At 42.8% G+C, this 24,861-nt stretch overlaps 10 protein-coding genes across 13 annotated transcripts; 3 read left to right on the top strand and 7 right to left on the bottom strand.

Annotated features, from left to right (window-relative positions):
* Positions 1 to 94: 94 nt before the first annotated feature.
* Positions 95 to 12,385, bottom strand: Sol1. The gene is made up of 7 exons (XM_002054289.4): positions 12,286 to 12,385; positions 12,055 to 12,223; positions 9,747 to 9,973; positions 9,133 to 9,678; positions 786 to 1,208; positions 524 to 725; positions 95 to 466 (listed from the first exon to the last, which is right to left on the bottom strand). Exons 1-7 carry the CDS (start codon positions 12,374 to 12,376, stop codon positions 127 to 129), a joined length of 1,998 nt encoding a protein of 665 aa, XP_002054325.3. The 5' UTR covers positions 12,377 to 12,385; the 3' UTR covers positions 95 to 126.
* DNAlig3 (DNA ligase 3) lies at positions 1,208 to 4,131 on the top strand. The gene is made up of 4 exons (XM_002054290.4): positions 1,208 to 1,597; positions 1,655 to 2,459; positions 2,514 to 3,701; positions 3,762 to 4,131. Exons 1-4 carry the CDS (start codon positions 1,246 to 1,248, stop codon positions 3,871 to 3,873), a joined length of 2,457 nt encoding a protein of 818 aa, XP_002054326.1. The 5' UTR covers positions 1,208 to 1,245; the 3' UTR covers positions 3,874 to 4,131.
* Positions 6,152 to 8,736, top strand: LOC6629926 (fatty acyl-CoA reductase wat). The gene is made up of 5 exons (XM_002054291.4): positions 6,152 to 6,343; positions 7,041 to 7,153; positions 7,215 to 7,725; positions 7,777 to 8,521; positions 8,592 to 8,736. Exons 1-5 carry the CDS (start codon positions 6,250 to 6,252, stop codon positions 8,683 to 8,685), a joined length of 1,557 nt encoding a protein of 518 aa, XP_002054327.2. The 5' UTR covers positions 6,152 to 6,249; the 3' UTR covers positions 8,686 to 8,736.
* On the bottom strand, positions 10,386 to 11,633 carry LOC6629928 (calmodulin). Its single transcript, XM_002054293.4, has 4 exons — positions 11,416 to 11,633; positions 11,121 to 11,345; positions 10,808 to 11,064; positions 10,386 to 10,741 (listed from the first exon to the last, which is right to left on the bottom strand). Exons 1-4 carry the CDS (start codon positions 11,455 to 11,457, stop codon positions 10,573 to 10,575), a joined length of 693 nt encoding a protein of 230 aa, XP_002054329.1. The 5' UTR covers positions 11,458 to 11,633; the 3' UTR covers positions 10,386 to 10,572.
* A 686-nt stretch (positions 12,386 to 13,071) lies between the features above and the next one.
* GstD11 (Glutathione S transferase D11) lies at positions 13,072 to 15,158 on the bottom strand. Of its 3 annotated transcripts, none has more exons than XM_032439069.2 (4): positions 14,518 to 15,158; positions 13,746 to 13,958; positions 13,545 to 13,686; positions 13,072 to 13,490 (listed from the first exon to the last, which is right to left on the bottom strand). In XM_032439069.2, exons 2-4 carry the CDS (start codon positions 13,946 to 13,948, stop codon positions 13,164 to 13,166), a joined length of 672 nt encoding a protein of 223 aa, XP_032294960.1. In that variant the 5' UTR covers positions 13,949 to 13,958; positions 14,518 to 15,158; the 3' UTR covers positions 13,072 to 13,163. The 3 variants fall into 3 exon arrangements, with proteins under 3 accessions (XP_032294960.1, XP_070063223.1, XP_032294959.1); XM_070207122.1 differs by having other exon boundaries at positions 14,533 to 15,155; XM_032439068.2 differs by lacking the exon at positions 14,518 to 15,158 and having other exon boundaries at positions 13,746 to 14,043.
* Positions 15,159 to 15,519: 361 nt separating this feature from the next.
* LOC6629931 (uncharacterized) lies at positions 15,520 to 16,603 on the top strand. The gene is made up of 2 exons (XM_032439067.2): positions 15,520 to 15,812; positions 15,868 to 16,603. The coding sequence occupies exons 1-2, from the start codon at positions 15,564 to 15,566 to the stop codon at positions 16,486 to 16,488; spliced, it is 870 nt and encodes a 289-aa protein (XP_032294958.1). The 5' UTR covers positions 15,520 to 15,563; the 3' UTR covers positions 16,489 to 16,603.
* Positions 16,604 to 16,753: 150 nt separating this feature from the next.
* Positions 16,754 to 17,606, bottom strand: LOC6629932 (glutathione S-transferase 1-1). Its single transcript, XM_002054297.4, has one exon. The coding sequence runs from the start codon at positions 17,539 to 17,541 to the stop codon at positions 16,906 to 16,908; it is 636 nt and encodes a 211-aa protein (XP_002054333.2). The 5' UTR covers positions 17,542 to 17,606; the 3' UTR covers positions 16,754 to 16,905.
* Positions 17,607 to 18,117: 511 nt separating this feature from the next.
* Positions 18,118 to 18,932, bottom strand: LOC6629933 (glutathione S-transferase 1-1). Its single transcript, XM_002054298.4, has one exon. It carries the CDS (start codon positions 18,883 to 18,885, stop codon positions 18,235 to 18,237), a length of 651 nt encoding a protein of 216 aa, XP_002054334.2. The 5' UTR covers positions 18,886 to 18,932; the 3' UTR covers positions 18,118 to 18,234.
* Positions 18,933 to 20,205: 1,273 nt separating this feature from the next.
* On the bottom strand, positions 20,206 to 21,124 carry LOC6629977 (glutathione S-transferase 1-1). The gene has a single exon (XM_002054299.4). The coding sequence runs from the start codon at positions 20,985 to 20,987 to the stop codon at positions 20,346 to 20,348; it is 642 nt and encodes a 213-aa protein (XP_002054335.1). The 5' UTR covers positions 20,988 to 21,124; the 3' UTR covers positions 20,206 to 20,345.
* A 151-nt stretch (positions 21,125 to 21,275) lies between these two features.
* Positions 21,276 to 24,003, bottom strand: LOC6629978 (glutathione S-transferase 1-1). Of its 2 annotated transcripts, none has more exons than XM_032439070.2 (2): positions 23,953 to 24,003; positions 21,276 to 22,036 (listed from the first exon to the last, which is right to left on the bottom strand). In XM_032439070.2, the coding sequence occupies exons 1-2, from the start codon at positions 23,986 to 23,988 to the stop codon at positions 21,362 to 21,364; spliced, it is 711 nt and encodes a 236-aa protein (XP_032294961.1). In that variant the 5' UTR covers positions 23,989 to 24,003; the 3' UTR covers positions 21,276 to 21,361. The 2 variants fall into 2 exon arrangements, with proteins under 2 accessions (XP_032294961.1, XP_002054336.1); XM_002054300.4 differs by lacking the exon at positions 23,953 to 24,003 and adding an exon at positions 22,273 to 22,360.
* Positions 24,004 to 24,861: the final 858 nt, after the last annotated feature.

The following is a 24,861-nucleotide window of genomic DNA, read 5'->3' as shown; positions in this document are numbered from 1 at the left end:
CGTGTGGATGAAAATACTGTCACACTGGAAATATGCCTTATCGATGTATATCGATATTTGCAGTGCAAGTTCAAACATTCTAAACTACCTCAATCTTTAAACGATTGCTAAAGGTTTCTTTATTCATTAGTTTTTAAGTATAGGAAATATTAGAGCAGTTATAGTTATGATTATAATTCTAGGTATATGCTGCGATCCACTAGACACATAGCTTTGCATGGGCACAGTGCTGTCCCCCATATCCGGATTGGTTAAAGAACTTTTGGTATTTATGGACTCAAACGTGTAAAGAGCGCGAAAACCATTGGCCACAAAACGGTCGTTGGAGTAAAAGGTTACTCGAAAGAAACGCCCATCAGAACGCACTTCGAAGTCTGGTAATTTTCCGCAATATTTGCTGTACTTGCGATCTGTGCTCATAAAATTTGAAAATTCCACATAATCACTGGCCGATTGATGGTCACATCTTGAAAATATAACAACATGAACTGATTTGTTACAGCTATTTTAAATGTAAACATACGTGCTAATGCCTTCGACATCAAAGTACGTAAACCGCAGAACAATGCGTTCATCAGCTCCATAAAAGTAGTAATTGCATACAACATTCTCCATATAGTATCCTGGAAAGTTCGGGGAGTGAAATAGTCCACTAATCCGCTCGCTACTGTTGTAAACAAAGGTGCACTCATTGCCCTGCTGCACCCCAGACATAATACCGAAGTCTAAATAAAGGAATTTTTAATTAAAATTGTCTTAAGTTATATTATTTTTCTATAGCGTACTTGTGAGAAACCGATACTCTGCGCGAAATCCATAGTACTGCACTTTGTTGGTCATTTTCGGCGGATATTTACCCACAAATTGCAGCTGAAGTTTCTGGCCGCTAGACATCAGGGGCTTGGGCAAAAATGCTCCGCATAGTAATTCTTGCGTCTCGTATTTACCTCGCACCTCTGCCAGCACATGCAATGCATCCTCATCTCGACAGTGGCTGGAATTCTCATGTTCAGTCGGTATGTTGAAGTCATGGAACTTAATTTGTATTTGTTCTGGTTTTTGCCCTTCAAATTCGTAACGGCATTGCACAACCTTAGCAGCATCGATATTTTTACCTATCGATATACCGATAAGCGAGCCCAACAGCTGATTCGATTCGAAGATGCCAGACTTGTTGACGCGCGAATCGTATATCTGTCTGCAATGCTCTGAAAGAGAGTTAATAATAAATGTTTTAAGAAACAAATGATAAAATTGTTAAGGAATTGTCGTGTTTCGCATTTTACTCGCATTAGGAGCAGAGGTATGAGCAGCAAGCAGGCGCGGAATGAGGACAACAAGCTGGACACATTTCGACGTATTTGTGATGAAATAGCCGGCGAGGCGAGCTACTTGCGAAAGGTTGAGAAACTGGAACATTTCCTTAAGAAGGGCAGCAGCGGCTCAGGTTTCAAGGGTGACCTGTTGCAGTGGGTGCAGTTCCTCATACCCGGCGCCACGCAACGTGTCTACAATTTGCAGAACAAGGCATTGCTCAAGTTGTTTGCACGCATCTTCCATGTCGACCAGCAGCAAATGCATCTGGACTTGGAGCAGGGTGAGCAGCATTGAGTACAGGCGCTGAGACTTCTCTAAAATAACCTTTCTTTTGAAGATGGTGACATTTCGGAAACCCTGCGCAAACACTTTGCCAGCTCCAGTAAACTCAAGCCGCAGGCACAGAGCAAACTTTACCTACACGAAGTAGAAAATATGCTTTGTCAGCTGGAACAGCGCACAAAAGAGGATGAGCAAACGGAGGTACTGCAAGAGGTGTGCAAACAGGCCACAGACTTGGATTTGCGCACGTTTATCAGGCTAATTAAACAGGACCTGCGCATTAATGCACGTGCTAGGCATATACTGGATGCCTTTGGACCAGAGGCCTATCCAGCGTATCAGAGCACTCGCGATCTGAAATTGATTGTAGAAAATTTCGCAGGAACCCAGGGCAAGCCAAAATCACTCAAAGGTCTCCCAAAGGCGGCCACAAAAAGCTCGAAGAAGGCAATCGGCGCAATTCAAGTAATGACGCCTATTTCGCCCATGCTGGCAAATGCCTGCAAGTCTGTGGAGGAGGCATTTAAAAAGAATCCTGGCGGCCTGTACAGCGAAGTAAAATATGATGGGGAAAGAGTGCAAATACACAAGCACGGCTCTGAGTTTAAGTTTTTCAGCAGGAATCTAAAGCCGGTGGTAGACCACAAAATCAAGGAGCTAAAAGATTATATACCGCGCGCCTTTCCCGGCGCCAACGACATGATACTTGATTCGGAAATCATACTGGTGAACACTAAAACCGGCGAGTTGCTTCCCTTCGGCACACTGGGCGCCCACAAGAAACATACCTATGCCAATGCGTCAGTCTGCCTTTTTGTCTTTGATTGCTTGCTTTATGATGGCGATGATCTAACTCAGCTGTGAGTATGGAGCTCTATTTAAACTACACAACCTAATGCTGATATTTATCCCAGCTCATTTTGCAAACGCCGAGAGATTCTGGAGCAAAACATTAAGCCCATCAAACATCACGTACAGTTGTCCGAGTCGCAGTTTTTGAAAACCAAAAATGAGTTGGCAATGATGACTGCCAAGGTGCTTCAGGCTAATTTGGAGGGTGTTGTGCTAAAGAGTCCCGAAGGAACGTATCAGCCGGGTAAACGTAACTGGCTTAAAGTGAAAAAGGATTATCTCTTTGGTGGCAAAATGGCTGATACGGCAGATCTGGTCGTGCTGGGCGCTTGGTATGGCTCTGGCAAGAAAGGCGGCGTGCTCAGCATTTTTCTCATGGGTTGTTACGATGCACGCGATCGTCTCTGGAAGACGGTCACTAAAGTGCACTCTGGCCTGGATGATGCCTCAAACGATGAGGTACACGAGTCACTGATGAAACTAACAGAACGCGCCGATGCCAGCAAAATTCCTAACTGGCTGCTCTGTAAAAAAGCGCTGATACCCGATGTGCTGGCCAAGATTCCAGAGCAAATGCCTGTGTGGGAAATCACGGGCGCAGAGTTTACACAGTCTGAAGCGCACACTGCTGCGGGCATCTCCATACGTTTTCCGCGCATCACGCGCTTACGCAGCGATAAATCCGCAATGCAGGCAAATGATCTGGAACATTTGGAGCAGCTCTATGCAGCCTCCAAACAAAATGTCAATGTAGATCTGCTGCTGGCCAACTGTGAGGCAGACAGGGATGATGCCCTTAAAAACAAGCTTAAACTGGAGAAGACGCCCCAAAAAAGCAAAGCACCCAAAGAGGCCACAGCGAGCAGCAGCAAAAAGCCTAAGAGATCCAAGAGCGCCTCTGACGATGAGGAGGTAACACCATCAAAAGGCCGCAGCTCACGAAAAATGCATAAGCTGGAGGCACCCACGGTTACGTCTCAAGGTAATCTTAAAGATTTTTTTAAGCCCAAAATAGTCATAGCGGATGTAAAGATTGAAAACCCGCCACTGGCCAGCACATCGTCCAACTACGGCAAAGGCGAGGATAGAAAATTATTTATCGGCCTGGAAGCGCATTTTGTAGCGGATGCAGCCCAGCCTAAGCTCATGGATGAATTTGTGCGTCATGGTGGCATCTTGGCCAAATGCACGCAAAGGGCTAGCCTGGTATTTCATGACTGTAATAAGAACAAGGATTTGTCGCAGCTCAGGTGCTTATAATACTAGATACCCAAAAAATGTTTGCAATGAATTTAAGCTTTGTTTTGCAGACCTCTTTACCGTCGCAGCTGTCGTCATCTCAACATCAAATGGCTAGAGGAAACGCTAAAGATGAAGACATTACAGCCTTATCCGCTCTATGCGTTGCTTTTACAGTCTTAGCCAAGCTTTGGGTCTCAATTTACTGTTCTTTAAGCACCTTAATTATGATATTTAAATTTATACATCTTGTTATATGTAAATTTAATTAAGGCTCTTAAAGTAAAACGCAATATTTACTATATCATAAGCTCTTATGTCGTATCTTGAAGGGCTACCTAATGGAAGCTGTCTTGTTCCAGTTTTTAATTGATTTAAGTGCTTCCGTTCGTCATATTATCTCTTATAAGTATGTCGATAACATTAAAATATGTAAATGTATTTTGTCTCAGCTTGATGTACTGGTTTTCCAGATTGACATATAGCATGTCCGAATGCTGTAGTAGACATAACCAGTTACCATTGAACATACACATTAAGCTAACGTTTATATGCCCTTCTTTCAGCATACTTTATTAATGATCAAGAGCTCATTCCTACATCTGAAGCCTTAAAGTTTAGAGTCTGGGCCTATGCGATATTTGGGTTTGTTAGGCGCAACTCTGCCCAGTTTGAAGACCCGCTCTACGAGTGTATGTGTAAATGGAAATGGTGCAAAAACTTGGTTAAAATGTCCTTTCTGGCCCCTTGGAGACAGAGAGTGAAAGCCCCTTGTTGCACTCGTCAATTAAAGTGTGGCACGTAGATCTTTGCGATTTGAAATGAAATTTGATTTTGTTACACATAAGCTTAAAGAATTTCTTCTTTAAAAACAAACAACTTCTGCTTTTACTTTAAAGGTAATATAATTTAAGGTAGCCTGAAAGCTGTTAGCACTGCATGATAAATATATATTTTATATTAATGAATTGTTAAATTACCAATCTAAATAGTTCTTAATTGTGTTGAATTATTCAAAGAAAAAGTGCCGTGCGGACCTTTAGCTTTTCTGACAAGTTTCCGACGAAGGTCAGCATGCCTTCTGCGTTCCAATACATATATGAAATCCTATGAAACCGATTCCAGCTACGTGGCTGTTTACTTTTTCTGGTCCGGTCTGGTCAAGCTCGTGCTTGAAATCATTAAGCTATCTTAGGTGCTTTGGCGCATTTTTGAGTAAATACGGAAAAGGCAACAATAGGTTTTTAATATTTCATCTGCATCCGCTGCTTTGCATTTTAAAGGGAGGAAACACTTTTGCGCCAGCCCTTTTTGAGTAAAGTACTTAATAGTACTTATCTAAAACGCGACTTTCATATATAGAGTGTGCTATTAATTATCGCATAGCTATTGATTTAACTAGGAATTTATAATACGTCAAGAATTGTTTTGTTTAAGGGCGTAACTGCGATGCCATTTAAATGTTTACTCTAAGGTATTTGTACAGTATATTAAGGAAGTTAATAGCAGAATTGTCTGGCTGTAATATTAATTTTCTCTCATCGAACACACTTTGAACTGCTCAATGACCCAAAGCTACAACGTTTTTCAATTAGCCAAACAGTCAATAAAGCCAACTCTGATGAGGATTGCTCTAAAGCTTCAGAGAATTGTGCACCTCAACGCGTTGCTTGGATCCGAGCGTCAGATTAAAAATCGTAAATATTCGCAAATTTTGTTGTGGGTTCGATTTTAATGATTCCAATACCCTTATAGGGGGTATGAAAAATTCAACTCAGAAGCAGACAAGGCCAGCAAGATGAGATATATGTATATATTCCTGATCAATATCAATCGGGTGACCATCACCGCCAACTGCGACGATCACCACCAGAAGACTATCATTCTATTTCCATCTTTCCATTTCTATGGTCAGTTCAGTATCAGTGTGAAATATTTTGACATTAGAGGTAGGCATTATTGTAGGCAATACAAAGTATGACGGAACCTCCCGGATTGGTACACTATTTTATCCATCAGAAACTTCTTGTTCTTGTATAAAGTTTGTTGTGCAGATATACTTCTATCATAAGAACAGAGATCTTATTAATATTTGAACCAAGATTCTTATACATGATATATTGCTCATTTTTGTATAGATAATGTTTCTGTTTTCAACATATCCAGAGACACACTCAGCAATTACGAGCTCCACAATTCTCACAAGTGTATTTAATATTCTTGTTTTTTTTTTTTTTTTTGTTTTCTTTTTACTTCAAAGTGCGAAGTCTTCTACTAGGAAACGAGTAAGTGTAAATGACGCTATTTACGATCTTTGTGCGAAGCTTATTATACATAATTTGCGGTTCTTTCTGTTATATCACATATTCTCAAATCGAGTGCTTAGCTATCTGCTAGCCACTGTGCAATTGCATCTGGTAAATCTGGGTATAAATACCTTCAACAAGTTCTAAGCGCTTCTCATTCGAACGGAAGCTGCGACTGCGCTTAATGCCAACCGGACTATACTTGAATATACTCTAACTATTTGCTGTCGGTACTTATTGTGGGCAGTTAGAAATGGATGTTGACAACGAAGAGACATCCGAAATGCAACATTTCTATAAAGACAAGACAATTTTTATAACTGGTGGCAGTGGCTTTTTAGGAAAAGGTATACACACATTAAAGTGAATCAAATATATTTGTGAAGTGCATTGAAACAATACCAAGCAACTCTTTTATAAATGATATAATTATAATGATATATTTAGAATTGTGCATGCACATTTAACCGAGAGTATGGTCAGTTCCACATTGGATATTGACAATGAGTTCGTTATTTAACTCATTACGACAATAAAAAAGTACGCAAACAGCAATAATTATTAATAGACTGTTAAGCAGTTGAATGTTTGCATTCACATTGAAGGTATTTAAGCTTTGAACTCTGTGCCAAACGACTCGACGGTAAAAAATCCATGAAAGTGCAAAATAACTTAAAATGATATATATGTATTATATGTGACATATATACATATGTATAAATATTTCAAGATAATGTGTAAATAGCGAAAGCTCTTGTTAAGACTTGCTTCTAAAGTGGAATATATTGAATATATTATTGGGACAATAATTTATATATTTATTCACTCATATATTGAGCGGCCCTCGTGAAATTATAAATCATTATTTTTTTGCTTATACATAAAAGCGTCTCGTTCTTGGATTCAATCTGATTGTATCCTAATAAAACGTTGAATTGCTCATAAATAAATGGAATCTAATTGAATAAGAAGTAAAGTTCAAGTTAAGATTGAATTATAAACAATCTAATTATGTGATATTGTAATTCTTGGTGCGCATTTTAGTGATCATTGAGAAGCTGCTGCGTACAACAGATGTGAAACGCATCTATGTTCTAATCAGAGCCAAGCGTGGCCAGGATATGCTGGAGCGGCTAGCCAGTTGGAAGGAAGATGGCGTAAGTAGCCCACAATTCCAAACTAGAGCTGACGGGTTCATGTTGATACATTCCCTATTAGGTATTTGAGTTGCTGCTTAAATCAGATGCCAATTGCTGGGAACGCATAACGCCCATTGCCGGAGACTGTCAGGAGCCGGATTTGGGCATTAACGAGTCAGACCGTCAGCTATTGCTGGAGCAGGTGCAGTTGGTGGTGCACGGTGCGGCAACTGTGCGCTTCGTGGAGCCACTGCACCTGGCACTGGATATCAATACGCGTGCCACTCGACTCATGCTGCAGCTGGCCAAGCAGATGCGTCGGCTGGAAGCCTATGTGCATGTGTCTACGGCTTTCTCGAATTGCGTCATTCAGCGCATTAACGAGTGCTTCTATCCGGAGCACTTGACCTGCAGTGCTGACGCCGCTTTGGCTCTGAGAGAGAAGCTGAGCGATGAACTGATAGACAATATGACGCCAGCACTGCTTGGCAGGTTTCCCAATACGTACACCTACACAAAGGCGCTGGCGGAGCAGCTGGTCCAGACTGAAGCGGGAGATTTGCCCTTATGCATCTTTCGGCCCGGCATTAGTGAGTGATCAGTTCTGCGGGTATCTGAGCATGGCCTTATCATATTTTCAGTTATTGGCAGCTACAAGGAGCCCGTCTCAGGCTGGATTGACAACATCTACGGCCCCATCGCAATACTACTGGGCACTGCATGCGGAATTTTAAGAATTTTTCGCGTTAACGTGCATGCGCAGGCCAACATGGTGCCCGTTGACTACTGCGCCAACTTGACCCTGGCTAGCGCTTGGCAAACGGCTAAGGCGGATGCGGCAGGTAAAAGGAAATCCATTGGCACAGCTGCGCCGGCAGCTCAGCTATTGGCTCCGCCCATCTACAATTATGTGCCCAGCGATCTCAACATGTTAACCTGGGGGGACTTTAAGCGAAAAGCGGAAAGCCTGGGCCATATGTACCCGTTGACCAAAATGATATGGCTGCCGTTTCTGCATACCACAACCACACCCTGGCTGTTTAAGCTGGCCGCTTTCTTCTATCACATTCTGCCCGGCTACTGCATCGATGTGGTATTGCGCCTGAGAGGCCGAAGACCACGCATGCTTAAGCTGTACGAGAAAATACACAAGAATGTTGAGGTCCTGTCGCCATTTGTGGACTCCAACTGGTATTTCGAGACGCGCAATACTCAACAGTTGCGGCAGCGTTTGTCGGCACAGGATCAACAGCTCTTTGAGTTCGATATGAGCAGTCTGGACTGGGATGATTACTTCTATCGCGCTTTGGGCGGCATGCGCATCTATCTGGCTAAGGAGGAGCCCGGCGATGAGTCGCTGCAGCGGGGCAAAAGGAAACTGATACGGTATGCTAACGTGCTTTCTAATTCTTTAAAATTCTATCAATTGAAACAAAATTACTTTTCTTTTACACAGATTTTACATACTCCACCGGCTTCTGCAGTTTGTGCTTTGCAGTGGAGCGGCTGCCATTTTGTGGTCGCTGCTTAAACTCCTAGTTAGGTTCTAGGCTCTAGTAATGCTTTATAAAACTAGTTAAATAAATAGTTGGCTAAATATAGTTAGACACACTCACTGCCCGTGGCAAGTCCTGCGCAGAATAATGTTGGACACGCCAGCCAAATGGCGGCTATTAAACAGAGCGCAGTCAACAGCGCCGCGCGCACCATTTGGACTAGACGACAGCTTCAAACAGACTAAGCATTGACAGTCAAAGACTTCGAGGCATCTGGCAGTTGTCCCACCCCCTGGCTCCCCAGTAAATTGGCCACATCCGCTGCCGAGGGCGCTGCCTTCCGGCTGGCACACAGACTGACAGGCGGAAGCTGCCAGCATTTGCGGCAATTGCGCCGCCAGCGAAGAAGTTTGCCGCCATTTGGTGGCGATTAGCATAATTCGATTGAGTCCTTAGGTTCGAGTCAGAATCTATGGCTAATTTATGGGGCGCCAAACTTACGATTTGTGCGTCCGGGGCTAGCATCCTTCTTCTCCTCCTCCTGCACACTGTTTGCCATGGCGGGCGGCTGCTTGAATGCTATGCTAGCTGCCTCGAGTATAGGCGCCATAGGCAGCGCCTGCTGCTCGTTGGGCACAAACTTGTATTTGCCCCGAAATCCTTTGGCAGTGCGATTTGAGCTGGCATTGAACTCGAGCAGCAGATCTGGGCCGCTGCTTAGTATGCGGCGCGTGGGACATGGAGTGCATAGCACATCAATAACGGCGTTCATATGCGCCGATTCTGCATCAAAGATGGTGAGTGCGTCCAGTTGGCAGCCGCCACTGACCACCGGCGGCAGCTGCAGCTCCTCGAACAGCAGCTCCACGCGACTGTCGGGACGCCCAATGAACTTGTAGGCGCACTTGATGTGCGCCGGATAATGGGCCGGAAAGCGCGGTGAGTGAAAGTAGCCCTGGCCCAGATTGCCTTCAGTTCCGGTGCTGGCAAAGAAATAAAAATCGCAAAAGCTGTGCGGCACCAGCCGTCCGTTTGTCTTGAAGAGCTCTGCAAAAAGAATACGGCCCATGAACACAATGTGAACTAATTTGTTAATTGGGTGCACATTTGCTCACCTTGCTTTAGGAATCGATAGGTCGCCGTCAGATTCAACGGCCAGTCGGCCAACTTTGTGGGCGGCTGCCGAAAGCTTAGTCGCAGTCCCAGCAGCCTGCCGGCGCTATAAATAGGCGTGGCATTGCGTGACATCGTGCTGTGCTGGCACCAGGTATACGCCGACAGCGTCGAGTTCTCAATGACGGGCTCGCGCAGATACGGAAAGACCTCCACGGTGTCCAAGCAGCTGTCACAGAATTGCATTTTGAAAAAGAAAAAAAAAAAAATTACAGCGCATTGCTAATCATATTGCAAAATGGCCGAAATGGCCGGAATCTAATGATGTTGAAAATTTATTGGCCGATAGCCGTGGGGCTGGCCGCTTGGCCGGCTCGTTGGTCAGCCTAAAAATAGGCAAGCGGCCAGCGAGCTGCCATTAAATAAAATGTTGCATTTCTCTTTGGTTGCGCACCATTTATTTTGATAAAAAGTCTAACAAAAGTTGGCGTTAAGGTTAACACAGAGAAACCAAATCAAAATGGCCACAAATTGCTGCAAAAACAAAATGTGTGCTAGTTCTTCTGAGAGGCTAGAAATGTGAGGCATTGCCAATAGGATTGATTAAATTCAAGGCAATTAAAAACGTAAATTTTCAATTTATTAATTGTCCTTCTCACTTTAATAAAGAGATAATTTATGATGGGAAAAAGCAAAAGAAAAAATTTCAAAATACAATAACATAATGGTATATTCTATAAGCAATACTATAGAAACTTGATGAAATTGAGTTAAATTCTTGCAACATTTCAGTTTGTAACTCTGCTTGCATCTCAACGCCTCCAGCTACTAGTTCTTGCGTTTACGCATCCCACCGAGCATGCGACAGAATGCAGGATAATCAATCATGGGCGGCTCTTCCAGTGTCTTGGGCTTGGCCATGGGCGCATGGCTGAGCGCCTCCTTTGCCTCACTGAGGGTCATTTTGTCGCCGTAATTGGTCAACTCCTCATAGATTCTAGTGTGTTAGAAAGTGTTTGCTATTAGAGGCATTTAACAAGGCAACAAGGCGCAGTGCACCCACTTTCTCTCATCGATCTTGCCCGTGCCGTAATCATCCCACTTGCTCCAGGCCTCTAGCAGCACTTCCTCCGGATCCAGCTCTATGGTGCGACGACACATCAGCTGTACAAATGCCTCATAGTCCAAAGGCTCGTGCGCCTCCTGCATCATTTGCTCCAGCAGCTGCTCGTTGGGTTCATTACCGAGCGCCGTGTAGGTGAACCGCAGATCCTCTTTGGATATCAGACCGTCACAATCCGTGTCGAAGAGCGTGAACACCTTTTGCAAAAACCGCGATCAACAGCATTTAGGCTTGTCTTCTAACCAACACTTACTTCCTTCAGCTCCGCCAGCTTGGCAATATCCAGATCCTTCGGCGATACGTGATCATCGGCGCTTAGCTTCTCGGGCAGACGGTAATGGCCTGTGCTCTCCGGCAGCTTAAGCCTGGGATTGAATATCTCGTTGATTACGGCCATCGCCTCCGAGTCTGTTCCCAGCTGCGGTGGTGGCTGCGGCGTCTGCGAAGCCTTCCGCACTGAGCTGGCTCGACGACGCCGCTGAACAGACATGGTTGAGGTTGCTATTAATCTCGTCCTGCCCTTTTACGGTTATTTTATGTGAACTCACACGTTCCAGATCTTCCAGTGAAACCGAAGGATCCATCGACATTTTGAACAGCGCGATTCAGCAGTGATTCTACACGCGTTTTACAAGCTACTCACAAGCGTTTCACACGCGTTTCACACGCGACTCACACGCGATTTACTAGCGATATTTCACTTTTCCACCAATAAACTTGTCGCGACGACTGCGGCCAACGTTGTGCTCAACGCTCTGCCCAAGCTCCACTGAAATTTGTGGCGCCGGTGCTCAGCAATTTTATTGACAAATCGATTTTGAAATTTTTTGAATTTATTTTCTTTTTGCGTATTTTAATGCTGCTAAAATAGCTGCAAATTTCAAATAAATTGACACAAATTTGCGGGCGCGTATACCATTTATATAAATAACCAGGCGTGCCGGGCACGGCTCCACGGACCCCCCATATGAGCGGCCATAGTGGCCTTCACAAGGTATTTTAATTACATTGCATTCGCAATTTCCTCGATGGACACTGCGTTTTGATGGCTGTCGCGCAGCTGCCACTGGCCGACATATCCAGATCTCCGATCGATTTGGATTCGTTATGCGGCACGCCTGGCAGCGGGTGGCGGTCGCCTGCGACTATACGGCTGACTTACTATGACCGGAAGCAGTGCTACTCACCCGGGGCGCAGCTGCAGCTGCTGTAGCTGAAAGGCCACCAGCTCGTCGGCCATGCCGCCAATGAAGATCATCAGACAGTTGTTTTTGGCGCCCAGCGCTTGGCTAGCATTTATGCTAAGGCTGCCCCATTGTGTGGCATTGCGCTCGTTGGCGTGCAGACAGGAGCAGTCTGAGAGCGTGGCCAACCATTAATTATGCATTCGCAACGACCACCTTCCAGCCGCAACTTACCTAGCCATAGCTGCGACTGTTTGTTGCCAGCAGCGCGTTGACCACTGGCCAAAATCAGAGCGAGCACCAAAGTTAAACAAACGGCCGCCATCTCCAGCGGCCAAAGTGAAACTGCGAAGCGAGGTGCCAAGCGTCGCGATGTTATCCTGCCAGATGGCCACAGTTCTGCGGATGCTTGTGTGCTTTAAAAATAACCGGGCGACACCCTAACAGTCCGGCACAGTCCGGTGCCACCTCACCTTTTTCTCTCGAATCATGAAATTTCAGTTGAGGTTTTCATGAGGCGGCTGCCTCCCCTGCTGCAGGTGGCGCCAACGCCCAGCCGTTAGTTTCTGCCACCTTCCATGCTTGTGGATGGCAGCAGCAGCCACAACTGTGACTTTGGTAAGCTATTTATAAGTGGATTTCATATTTTTATGATTGGCAGTTATCAGTGCGCTGGAGGCAAAAAATTGATAACGATTCACTTTTTTCTCGATCTTGAAAAAAGTCTAAGGCATTCTATTGCCCTTGAGTACCTCAACTCTTAACCCAATTTAGCTTAGTTTAATTTAGGATTGGCAAATATTAAAACAATGAAATTAAAGCGAAAATACATAGAAAATAAATTGATAATATTAGTTCTGTTTCTAGTTCCACTTCTACAAATATCTGTATCTTCTACTTCATTTATCATGTATCTATATATATGTATATCTAAAAGAGCTTGTCCTGACTGACTCACTATATATACCTGAAGATACATATTCTGAAGATATCCAGGACACAAAAGTTTTAATCAGGATCTTAAGCAAAACAAATTGTATTTATTTAGTACAACATTAACATTCACATGAGTATATTATGGTATTTGATATATTATGTATATTTGTAGCTAATTAGGATCCACCTGTTTGATTCATTTTCGCCCTGAACATGTCGGCCAACATAGACGCCTTGCTGGCATTCAGTTCATCGTAGTCATAGGGCGCCATATGCTCCTTGCAGCGATCTAGCCATTGCTTGACATGTTTGAAGGGTCTTAGCTCAAAATCAAAGGCCTCCAGCTGGGAGACAGTGACGAGAAGTGTCAGATCTGCAATTGTAAAATGATCTGCGGCTGCATATTCGCGGCCCTCCAGTATTGCATTTAGCCAGCCGACGGCTTCAGTTAGTCTGGCGCGTTTGACCTCGTCCAGTGGGGCGCCAATGAACATTGTGGGAAACTACAGTAGCAGGCAGATATGAGAATATTACTTAGTCCACCGTTAGATACTCACATAAAAGTCGGTGAGACGTTGATAGAGCGTGCCGAGATCAAAGTGTAGACGCTGATCCACCAGCGCTCGTACGCGTATATCCGTGGGATAAAGCTCATCAGATTTGGCATAGGCGGCCACCAGATATGAGAGTATGGCGCGACTGCAAGGATACATGTAACGATGATTGAATTGCATCAATTGTGTCAAAGCAGCACTCACCTTTCCCACAGCACCAGTCCCTGATCGTTCATTGTGGGCACGCAGTGCTGCGGATTCATGGCCACAAAGTTGGGCTTCAGCTGCTCCCCCTCCATTATGTTGACGATCTTCAGCTCAAAGTCCAGACCGAGCATTTTGGCCAGCAGCAGAATACTGCGACATGGCGGACTCGGAGGCAGATAGTACAGCACTGGCGTGGACATTTTTCCACCTCTAATAAGTAGGCAGTAGACAAATTCGGTTACAATTTGTTCCGTTCGGTTCATCAGTTACAACTAAAAAGCTATTCGAAAATTGTCCAGCAATACGATGATGGCCCATAGCCGTGCGTACAGCAGAAAATCAATGCATCGATTTCGAATGTTTTATGAATGTAAATTGCTTGAAATTTTATAATAGCCTAAGACAAGAGGACTTGCAAAGGTCAATGTTGAGCTAAAGGCGTTTGCTTAACTTATGGAATACTAAGTTTATTGTGTAACTAGTCGAAAGTTTATTAATTAGTCATTAACAAAAGTTTTCCAAGCCCAAGCCAGGCGTAATGTTGTAGATCTGGTTCTAGCTATCTTTATTTTCATATTTAATCAAGTAACTAAGAAACTTTTGGTTTTATTTTTGACAGTGCGAGAGACAGAGAGAAACATATCCACAAGGTATGTGACCGTCTGGCCATTTGCAGTTAGCCAAACATAGTTTATCACGGACATATTAATTGCAGCCGTTTCGCCTCAATTAATAATCCATTATTGATATGGGAAAGCTTATGACCCACCTGCTGCATACTCACACAATCTTATGCACCAGCTTGTGCTGCACTACGGCCACGGAGTCGATGTCTATGCAATTCCCCAGTGTGCTTACGAGTGTCGAGCTCTACTGTCGCCTCGACGGAGCGCCGGTCCAGGTCCACAATCTTGGCTGTGATGATGATGGTGATATAATCTCGCTGTGTGCTTAGTTGTCGACGTGACTATTCGTCGCCGCCTGCCTGTTTGAATTTTTCAGAATTTTCATGTCATCGGTGGCTGCTTCGGTGCTTTGTTTCATGTTTGTTTTGTTTTGCTATATTCGTTTAGTTTTCATAGCGAGCGTTACCTGGACGACAACAGCGTCGCCTCGGCTAATGTGTGCTCACCTGAGTGGGCGCTTGGGGCGGTTGAGTGGGCGCCGGGCTGTAGGATAGTAGCTTGATTGGGGGCGTCCGCCGAAACTCGGTCAGGATATCGTGTTTGTGTGAGTTTTTTTTTTTTTGCGTTCTAAATTAAGCTACTACATAATTTGTTGTAGCTACGGGTTCTATTTGGTATTGATTGCTGTAAGTCTTTCCAACTGAGTGCCGCTCAAAAACTTGGCCGGGGTGGGCAGGCGAAACAATGGCCCGAAACTGAAAGTGGGCAAAGTTTTAGCACTTTCGTGGCCACTTAGAAACTAACTCGAGCTGTCTCCTTTTATTAGGCAAAGCGAAATGAAAAAGCAACTGAAGGCAATCAGCCAAACAGGCACCAGGCACTTTATTTCGACTGCGACTGTAAAGCAAAAATTACCCAGGACTCCTGCTTAGCTACCTGTGCAGTTCATGGTGCAGGTAAGCCTCTGGACAATCCCTATTTTAGAAATTATCGAAAAATCCAAATGCATTAACCATCAAATTCCTGGAAAATTCCACATTATTTGCAAAAGGGACAACCCGGTGAACAAGGTTAGCAGGCCATTAAAATGGCCAAGGTATTCCTAGCTAGATCATGCCTATAAAGAGCATTGCCGCGCAAGTATCTTGAACAGTTGTCCGTGCAAGTGAAGTGAAGCAAGTGCCTCAAGATGAGCTATAGAAATCAATTCAACATGTCGCTGCGCCTGATGCTGCTCCTCATGATGTTCTTCGAGGCGCGCACGCTGCCGGCGCTGGACACTGCGCCCACTGCAACAGCCGCCAATACCATAGAGGAGTCTGATAAGCAGCCGGATGCGAACATAGAAACGAATGCATTAAGTGATGCCGGTTTGGTCAATGCCAATGGCACGAGCATAGAGGCTACGAGCACCACTGAGGCGCAGGATCCAACAGTGGTGAGTCAAACTAAGCACACCTTATAGAAAAGGAGCTCACATTATTCTATTACAGTCGGGCGACAATGTGGCCAGCGCCAGCAGCAATGAGCCGGTATCCATCTACGCCAGCGGACTCATCACGCCCGAGGCGTTTCATCAGTATCTGAACCAGTATGGTGGTGCAGCGGGCTTGGCACCGCTCGCGGCCTACCCATCGCCGATGACAGGCGCGCCTGGTATCTACCCCTATCCGGGTCCCATTATGGTGCAGACCGGCTACGAGGGCTTCTTGGTGCCCACAAATCAAGTTGGCTCCGATAGTGCCTCAGATGTGACCACAACGGTTTCAGCTGGGCCTCCCCCCGTCTTGAACCCGTTGATGGCCTTTGCGTCCAGATTATTGCCCACCATACTGATGTCTACGCTGTTTCGCATTGCGGCCGTGGTGTTCTCCGCCGTGGGTGTGATTCTCTTTGGAGGTGCCATTACCAATGCCCTCTGCCGGCTGACGCCCATCTGTGAGATTCCCAACAAGGCTGTGAACTATCTACGCTCCGGTGGAGCACAGGATGTGGGTCGCATGCTGGTCGAGGAGATTACGCCCGAACGCGTGCGACGAACCACGGAATTTGTGCGCAACGCCATCCACAAATATCGCCAGCTGCAGAAGCTAGTCGAACCGGACTCGGAGTAAAAGTAGAAGCTTTATTGTCGCTAACTGAAGAACGTGATGAAATTTGATGTAAATTGTAGTATCTGCTTGCATACCAAGGAGAATTGAAATACATAAATATATATTTTTAATTTTACTCGAAATTGTTACAATATTTTATATTTAAGCAGGCAGTTATTTGGCTTTGGATTCATAAAAAAGTTGGTCCTTACTTAGTGACATAAAGGACAACTCAACTACGAAGCTGAAATTTGACCTAAGGCTTCCATGTGAGTGGCCTAAAACGGGAGCGAAAATGTGGTTAAAGTTTGTATGAAAAATGTAAGAAACGCAGCGGAGTAAGTCCCATGGTTTATATACATGTGAATGTTTTCACTTCTAGATATATGCTCATAATTATTTTATTTCATTTTTCTTAATATACCAAGAAAACATCATTTATGCCTTTATTTCCTTTGTCTTAGCTTCAAAAAAGTCCCTCATTTGCAGCAAGCCCTCCCAGTTTTCGTTCCATCCGGGTGTTACCTTCTGGGCATTTTCGTACCACTTGGCAACGTTGGGATAGTTCTTAAGTTCAAAGTTCATTGTCACAAATGACGAAACGTTGGCCAGGATGGCAATATCCGCGATTGTCAAATTGTGCCCAGCTACATACAACTGACCTTCCAAGAAGGTGTTTAGGAAACCAAAGGCAGTCTCTATCTTTTTAAAGTCTTCAGGATCTCCTAGCTTCCTTAGACGAAATATTGGCGAGTAATAATCGTAGAACGACTTGAACAGCACTCCCATATCAAAGTAAAGTCGCTGATTAACTAAGGCCTGTTGCTTTGGATCCTTGGGATATAGCGAATCGTCCTTTCCATACATCTCAGCCAGATATATTAGAATGGCGCGTGACTCCCACAATGCGAAGCCATTGTCCACGAGCGTTGGAATTGTGCGCTGTGGATTAAGTTTAACAAACTCAGGTTTCAGCTGCTCACCCTCCAAGATGTTAAGAAATTTCTTGTTAAGCTCCACTCCCAAAGCCTTTGCCGTCATTATAACTGAACGGCAGGGGGCTGAAGCGGGCATATAGTAAGTCTACTACTAAGTCCATGTTGAAATTGCGTGTTCAGCCCTTGAGAAATTAGCGCTAACTGAATTTGAGCGTGTGGCTGCCACTCTCTTTATAGCAATAGCACACAAATAATTATCTATTATTTCGTGCTCTTTATACCCTGAACTACTGAATGGGCATATCAGTTTTATGCCCATGTATGCAACAGACACATGGAAGCATCTCTGACATATTTATGATCAGCATCAATATTAGGACTTTTTACTTAAGATTTTAATCATGTCCCAATCATGTTTTTTTAAACAATATCTCGTTGCTTTTAAGCGCTAAAGGCACCAAATTTGGTGGGTATACTCTCGAATAATACTTATATACACAAGGTGAATATTTCAATTTTAGATACCCAAGTTTCTCCCATAATTACATTTTTCGCATTGGTATTTCGCATTTGGTATTTGCACACATTTGAATACCATGCTTAAAATACCATAAAGATCGGACCATAAACTCCGAAGCAAATCACGAAAACCTAGTCGGAAAGAGTGGCAGAAATACGCAAAGAGAAAGAGAGAGAAAAAAGAGAATACATAATACTTCTTGATGTGTGCCCATAAATATGTATTTTTACTTTCTTGAACGTATATCAATACAAAAGTTTTAAATAAATATAAATATTATTAATGTATAATTTGTATATTTATGAGAAATTAGGCTTTTAGATGCTTCATTTTAGCCTCGAACCATTCCTTCATTTGCAGCAAGCCCTCCCAATTTTCGTTCCATCCGGGTGTTACCTTCTGGGCATTTTCGTACCACTTGGCAACATTGGGATAGTTCTTAAGTTCAAAGTTCATTGCAACAAATGTCGAAACGGATGCCAGGATAGCGATGTCAGCGATTGTCAGATTGCTGCCAGCCACATATTGCTGACCTTCCAGGAAGGTGTCAAGCAAACTGAAGGCAGACTCAACCTTTTTGTAGTCCTCAGGATCTCCGGGCTTGTTTAGTCGAAAGAGTGGCGAGTAATAATCGTAGAATGACTTGAACAGCACTCCCATATCAAAGTATAGCCGCTGATTAACTAAAGCCTGTTCTTTTGGATTCTTGGGATAGAGCGAGTCGTCCTTGCCGTACTTCTCAACCAGGTAGATAAGAATGGCACGTGACTCCCACAACGCGAAGCCGTCGTCCACTATCGTTGGAATCGTGTGCTGTGGGTTGATCTTTAGAAACTCTGGTTTCAGCTGTTCACCCTCCATGACGTTCAGCAATTTCTTGTTGAGCTCCACTCCCAAAGCCTTTGCCGTCATTATAACTGAGCGACAGGGAGCAGAACCGGGCATATAAAAGAAGTCCATACTGAAATTGCTTGCTTTGCTCTTGAATAATAAGTGTTGACTGACTTTGAAGGTGTACACGGTTCTCTTTTTATAACAGGAGCCACAGACTATTATCTATAATTTCGTGATTTTTATCAAATAATGTTTGTCACTGTTACTTTCACTTCCCAGCGTATATGCGTAAAATCAAGTTTGAGTCATCGGTACTATCTCTGTACTTAGAATTGATAATGCAATAGCCCAGCTCTAAGCTACGGCATTTATTTAATATGCATCAAAGAATTGTATTAACATGGTTCTCTTGGATTTAACGAGAAAGAAGGGCTATCTTTGGCACGCCGAAGATCGAATATCCAACCTGTTCATAATGCTTTGCTCGTATCTAAGAAGCGCTGCGGAAACAAAAAAGCAGCTATATGATATAGTGGTCCGATCCAGCTGTCATATGTACTGCGTGCAACAGAAAGAGGGACTTCTGCAAGGTTTCATAAAAAACGCTCTAAAACTGAGGGACTAGTACGCATAAAAATAGACAGACGGACAGACGGATGTGGCTATATCGACTCGGCTGTTGATACTGATCAAGAATCTATATACTTTATCGGTTTGGAAATGTCTCCTTCTATGCGTTACACGCTTTACGACAAAATTAGAGTATTAAAATCTAACAATTATTTATCAAGATTTTTGCTTCTGTACTCAAAGTTTATTAAGTTGACAAGTGTTGAATTTAATATAAAGTATACTAGCAAATCTGAATTGGCTAAAAATATTCATTCATAAATATCTAGTTAATAGCTCATACTCCCATAAATATATACTTCATACTAATACTAAGTACTATTATTATAATTAAGTTAACATTCAGACACACATGCATTCATTGATCATGATATATAATTATGTATCATATAAAAAAAACTGTTGCAGTGACTCTCAAACTGTGGCTTGTGAAATACAGAGTAGTCATATCTAACAGCTTCAAAAATTGTGAAATATGTAAATACTCGTGCTTACTCACACATTTTTAAGTCTGTACTTGAAAAGAAGTTTAGATGTTGCGGAGTATTTATTGACATATATATAAGTAGAAGATTTTATTTTAGAAAACTTGGAAGTACAGTAAAGCTCATATACATCTTAACTAAAGTAGAATACGAGTATAAGGCGAACTCAATGGGGAATTATACTCAAAACAGGCATTTAAGCTCTCCAGAGAAAATAAATATGCACCATTGTAAAAGCTGACTTCAGAGCTTATCGTTTTGATAGACCCCATTTAAAATCGCTCTACCGTATAAATTTTAATAACAGTTTGGCAATCATAAATAGTAGATATTTAGTTCAACTGGTTGAGTTATTTTTTATTTAAGAACACGCTTTTAATTATATGATGTGATGTGTCACGGATTAAACTAAAGTAGGTGTACGTATATTATAGTAGACATAAATATGGGTATATTAAAGATGGCCAGAATTTATTTCTTGCCCATGGCTGCCATGCGCTCTTTGAGTTTCTCCAAGCCGATTAGATTCTCATCCCAGCCAGGAGTAACTTTCTGGACATGTTCGTACCACTTGGCGACATTTGGATAGTCTTTAAGGGGGAAGCCCACTGTAACAACAGTCGAAACCGAGGCCAAAATGGAAATGTCGGCAATTGTCAGCTTACTGCCGGCCACATATTGCTGACCCTCCAGGAAGGTGTTGAGGAACGCAAAGGCAGACTCCACCTTCTTATACATCTCAGGATCAGCTGGCTTGTTATAGCGAAATTGGGGATAGTAATAATCGGCGAAGGCCTGGTACAGCACGCCCATGTCAAAGTATAGCCGCTGATTCACTAGAGCACGCTGCTGGGGATCCTTGGGATAGAGCGAGTCGTCCTTGCCGTATTTCTCAGCCAGATACGCGATAATGGCACGCGACTCCCAGATGGAGAAGCCATTGTCCACCAGCGTTGGAATCGTATGTTGCGGATTAAGCTTTAGGAACTCCGGCTTCAGTTGCTCCTGTTCGCTGGTGTTCAGCAACTTCTTGTTCAGTTTGACACCCACCGCGGCAGCAGTCATTAGAACGGAACGGCAGGGCGCCGAGCCAGGTGAGTAATAAAAGTCCATTTTTACGATTTGGTGGGTCGTGTCTGGCGCTGTCAGAGTGTGAGCGACTACTAAATTCAGTTGGTCGGGCCTGGGGCTAATATAGTAGAAGCTAATGCACAGATAAGGCGTGACGTGAGTGTCTCATTATCGCGTTCCATTTGGTCGTTATTTGTTGGCTTTTCGAAAATTGCTCGTCATTGGGTTTAAACAATTCAAACATTCGTTGGGTATTAGAAACCATTTGATCGATTGTGGACACAGAAATTATAGATTATTATTTTATGTAGCTCATATCTAGTTTGGAAATTTGTAGAAACTTTTCGCATTGATGATTTTTAATTTGTTAAGTTCTTGATAATACAATGCACATATGTTTACATAAAAATAGTTTTTCAATTGCTGGCATTTTCCTTTCGCTTAGCGTCAATCCACTCTTTCATTACGTTTAAGCCCTCATCCCAGCCGGGTATTACCTTCTTAACTGCCTGGTACCATCTGGCCACATTGGCATATTTGCTGATATCAAAGTCGGCCACAACAAACGTGGACACGGTGGCCAGAATGGAAAAATCGGCGACAGTTAATTTAGGGCCCGCAACAAATTGATGACCTTCCAGAAAGACATTGAGATAACTAAATGATGTTTTCACCTTCTCAAACTGTGCTGGGTCTGCTGGCTTGTGCTGCAGAAACTGTGCGTAATAATAGTCGGCGAAGCTCTGGCTCAGGCTGCCCATGTCGAAATATAAGCGCTGATTAACCAGCGCCTGCTCCTGCGGATCCTTGGGATACAGCGCGTCATCCTTACCGTACTGCTCCACAAGGTAAACAAGAATGGCGCGCGATTCCCACACCGAGAAGCCATTGTCCACGAGCGTTGGTATCGTGTGCTGCGGATTGATCTTCACAAACTCCGGTGTCAGTTGCTCACCTGCCAAGGTGTTTAGAAGCTTCTTATTAAGTTCAATTCCCAACGCTCTTGCCACCATAAGCACGGCACGACATGGCGCTGAGGCAGGCAAATAATAAAAGTCCATCTTGCCAGTGGGTATTCCGTCGTCTGTTTTCTGCTTAGGTGAAACGAACCGGCACTGAGCTATTTTTGTTTAAACATAGATCAACGAACAGGTGTAAGAGTGTGTGTGCTACACACACACACGTGTATGTGCATCTGTATGTATCTATGTGTATTTGATAATATTATTTCTTAGTTATCGCCACTTATCATTATACAAATATATGTAGGTGTAACTCACACAGCAAAATGTAATATATATATATGAGAATACAACTTACAAATTACCTGTAGATATACGAATTCTAAAGACTTTACAGAATAACCGTTCTCACGTTCCAGCTACCGAACTGTTATAAGACTGCGTTCCTACATCTACAACAATTCAAGTATATAATATACATTCATATCAAACTGTATATATATAAATACATCTAAGTATTCAAATGAGGCAAGCAAGAATGCTTGATCAGCTAAACCACACCCTGTAAGTATCTGCTCTTTATGTACATTCAGACACATTGTAATTGTCAGAATAGGCCTTAATTGCATATACCCTATACGTAAACATACACTATATGTATTTCTCTAACTTTTAATTTATTGTTAGATCGTTAAATAATTGTCAGTGCTTAAATTTCAATCACTATTTGTTCGCCTCCTCAGCCAGTTTTATATCTACAGGGTGTGAGTACAAGTTCAAACTGTTTAACGTTCACTCTCTTTAAAAATCTCTTATTGCCAGCTTCTCTTCGCTTGTCAATGCTCTTTGTTCACATAGGGATCTGTTTTCGGGTGGAGCGTATGACGCACGCGTCGTCAATGTAGGCAAAACTGGTTCTCTGGACAGCCGAATTGTGTTCATAGCATAGATGCCGCGACCTTTCTCTACATTTTCGGCTGTTCGTCATCTCTTAGCGCCCGTAAAACCCAAACCACTTGTTTGGTGGCTTCTTTTGTTTATGTTTTCCATTGAATCTTTAAATTATGTCTACATGAGTAAGCTGCCGGTGTCTTCTTCTTCTGCTACATTTGTTAGCTGTGGGGTTTTCTGAATGCTTCGACTACTCTGGGGCTTGGAGATGTGACTAAACTTACGCTCTCAACTGCTAATTCTCACTCATTCGCTCTTTTATGCTGACGCATCGCCAATTTGTATACCCTATGCTTATTCAAAATAAAGAAAAAAAAAGGTATGTCGGTTTTATGTTCATGACAGAGGCAATATTTTTTATTTCATTTACTATATATATTCTCATTTACTATATATATTCTCAAGAGATAAATACCAGAGCTATACGCCAGACAAAGGGTATTTTCTAGTCGGGCAGTCTCAACTAGTGTATTTGTACTTGTTGTTGGTTTCCGTTTGCGGTATTCCTGACGTGTACTCCACAGAGCCGGCAAATGCTCGCGTTGTTTATAATTAATTTTTTGCAATGTCATGCTTATAATAAACTTTACAAATTGTGAAACTGATAAAAACTACACAATGTTTGGAACAGGCCGCGATGCCCATGGAACATTCGAGTCGTATGTGCAAATGATTTGCCAAGTCACATATGATTTATAAAAGAATGCAGGAACTTCCGAATTTCATCATATATGCTCATCCATAAATATTTTTCGTACCTATTGATATTACGTACATACATATTTGACCACAAGACTTAGCGATATTCTTCTAAAGTGACCTCAATGCTTCTTAAGATAATGATAGGATCATTGAATACTGATCTATAATTATGTATGTATGTATGTCTTGTTAGAACTTTGCGTGACTTTACCTGCAATATTTACTGTGAGAGTGTGAGAGTATCTTTTGTATTCACTAGTTAATGTACATTTACATAGCTAGTATTGCAATTAGCCCCAGTAATCACCATTAGCAAAGTAAGCTTTGGTCACCATTAATGAAAAGTCAATATATTTTAGGTACCTACACACATACATACATACTTTAGTTACCTTTTTTGGAAAGCTTTTACTCTTAATCGTTTGCATGTCAGAGGCGTGGGCAACTGGCCGTCACAGAGTGTTATACTATTAAGCATACATATACATACATATACATGCACATGTATATATGTAAGCTCAATTTGATACGTTCAAGGCTACTGGTAAATGTACCAGTATTATAGTTCACAGTTATTGTATGACTGCACAGTTGTAGTTCTGGGCGATAAATGCATTACTGCCAAAGCATGTATGTAGGCATGCACTACATGCGTATGTATGTGTGCATGTATATACATTTATGCTGGATATACACATCTGTATCAATGTGTTTGTAAATATTTGTGCTGGTTTCGACAAACAAGCTGCTGTGATTATTTTCAAATATAATCTCAAGTGCATTAAGTTCGATTCGACAGCTGGCACAACTGGCAAAGAATTCACACAAAAGCGATAAACAAAAAAGGTTTATAGTGTACGTAATTGAATATAATATTGTTTATATTATATGCACACCCATTTGTATAGCACACACACACACACAGGCACAGAAACATGTATGTATAATTGAATAGTAGAGAATTTTAGCAAAGAGAGACAAACAAATATGCGAATAAATTTGCAAGCAAAAAGGCGGCAAAAAGAATGCTGTGCTGAGAGCACCAAGGCAGCAAAGAGAGCAGCCAAATGATTCCTCCAAAAATTGAGCCGATCCGCAATGTGGTGCAACAAGTTCATTAGAAAGTTGCCGCTTTCTGTGGCACCACACACAAGTGAAGGGTATCTGCTGCACATATGTATTTATTATGAATTTACAATTTTGATACATACATATGTATGTATGTTTGTATATCTGCTGCATATTCAACTCTTTATAAATTTGTTTTATAGCTTTGACACGTACAAGCATACACACTCATA

Source organism: Drosophila virilis, chromosome 2 (assembly GCF_030788295.1).
Source record: "Drosophila virilis strain 15010-1051.87 chromosome 2, Dvir_AGI_RSII-ME, whole genome shotgun sequence".
In the NCBI taxonomy this organism is placed as follows: Eukaryota; Metazoa; Arthropoda; class Insecta; order Diptera; family Drosophilidae; genus Drosophila; species Drosophila virilis.
This window is presented reverse-complemented; position numbering and strand designations above follow the sequence as displayed.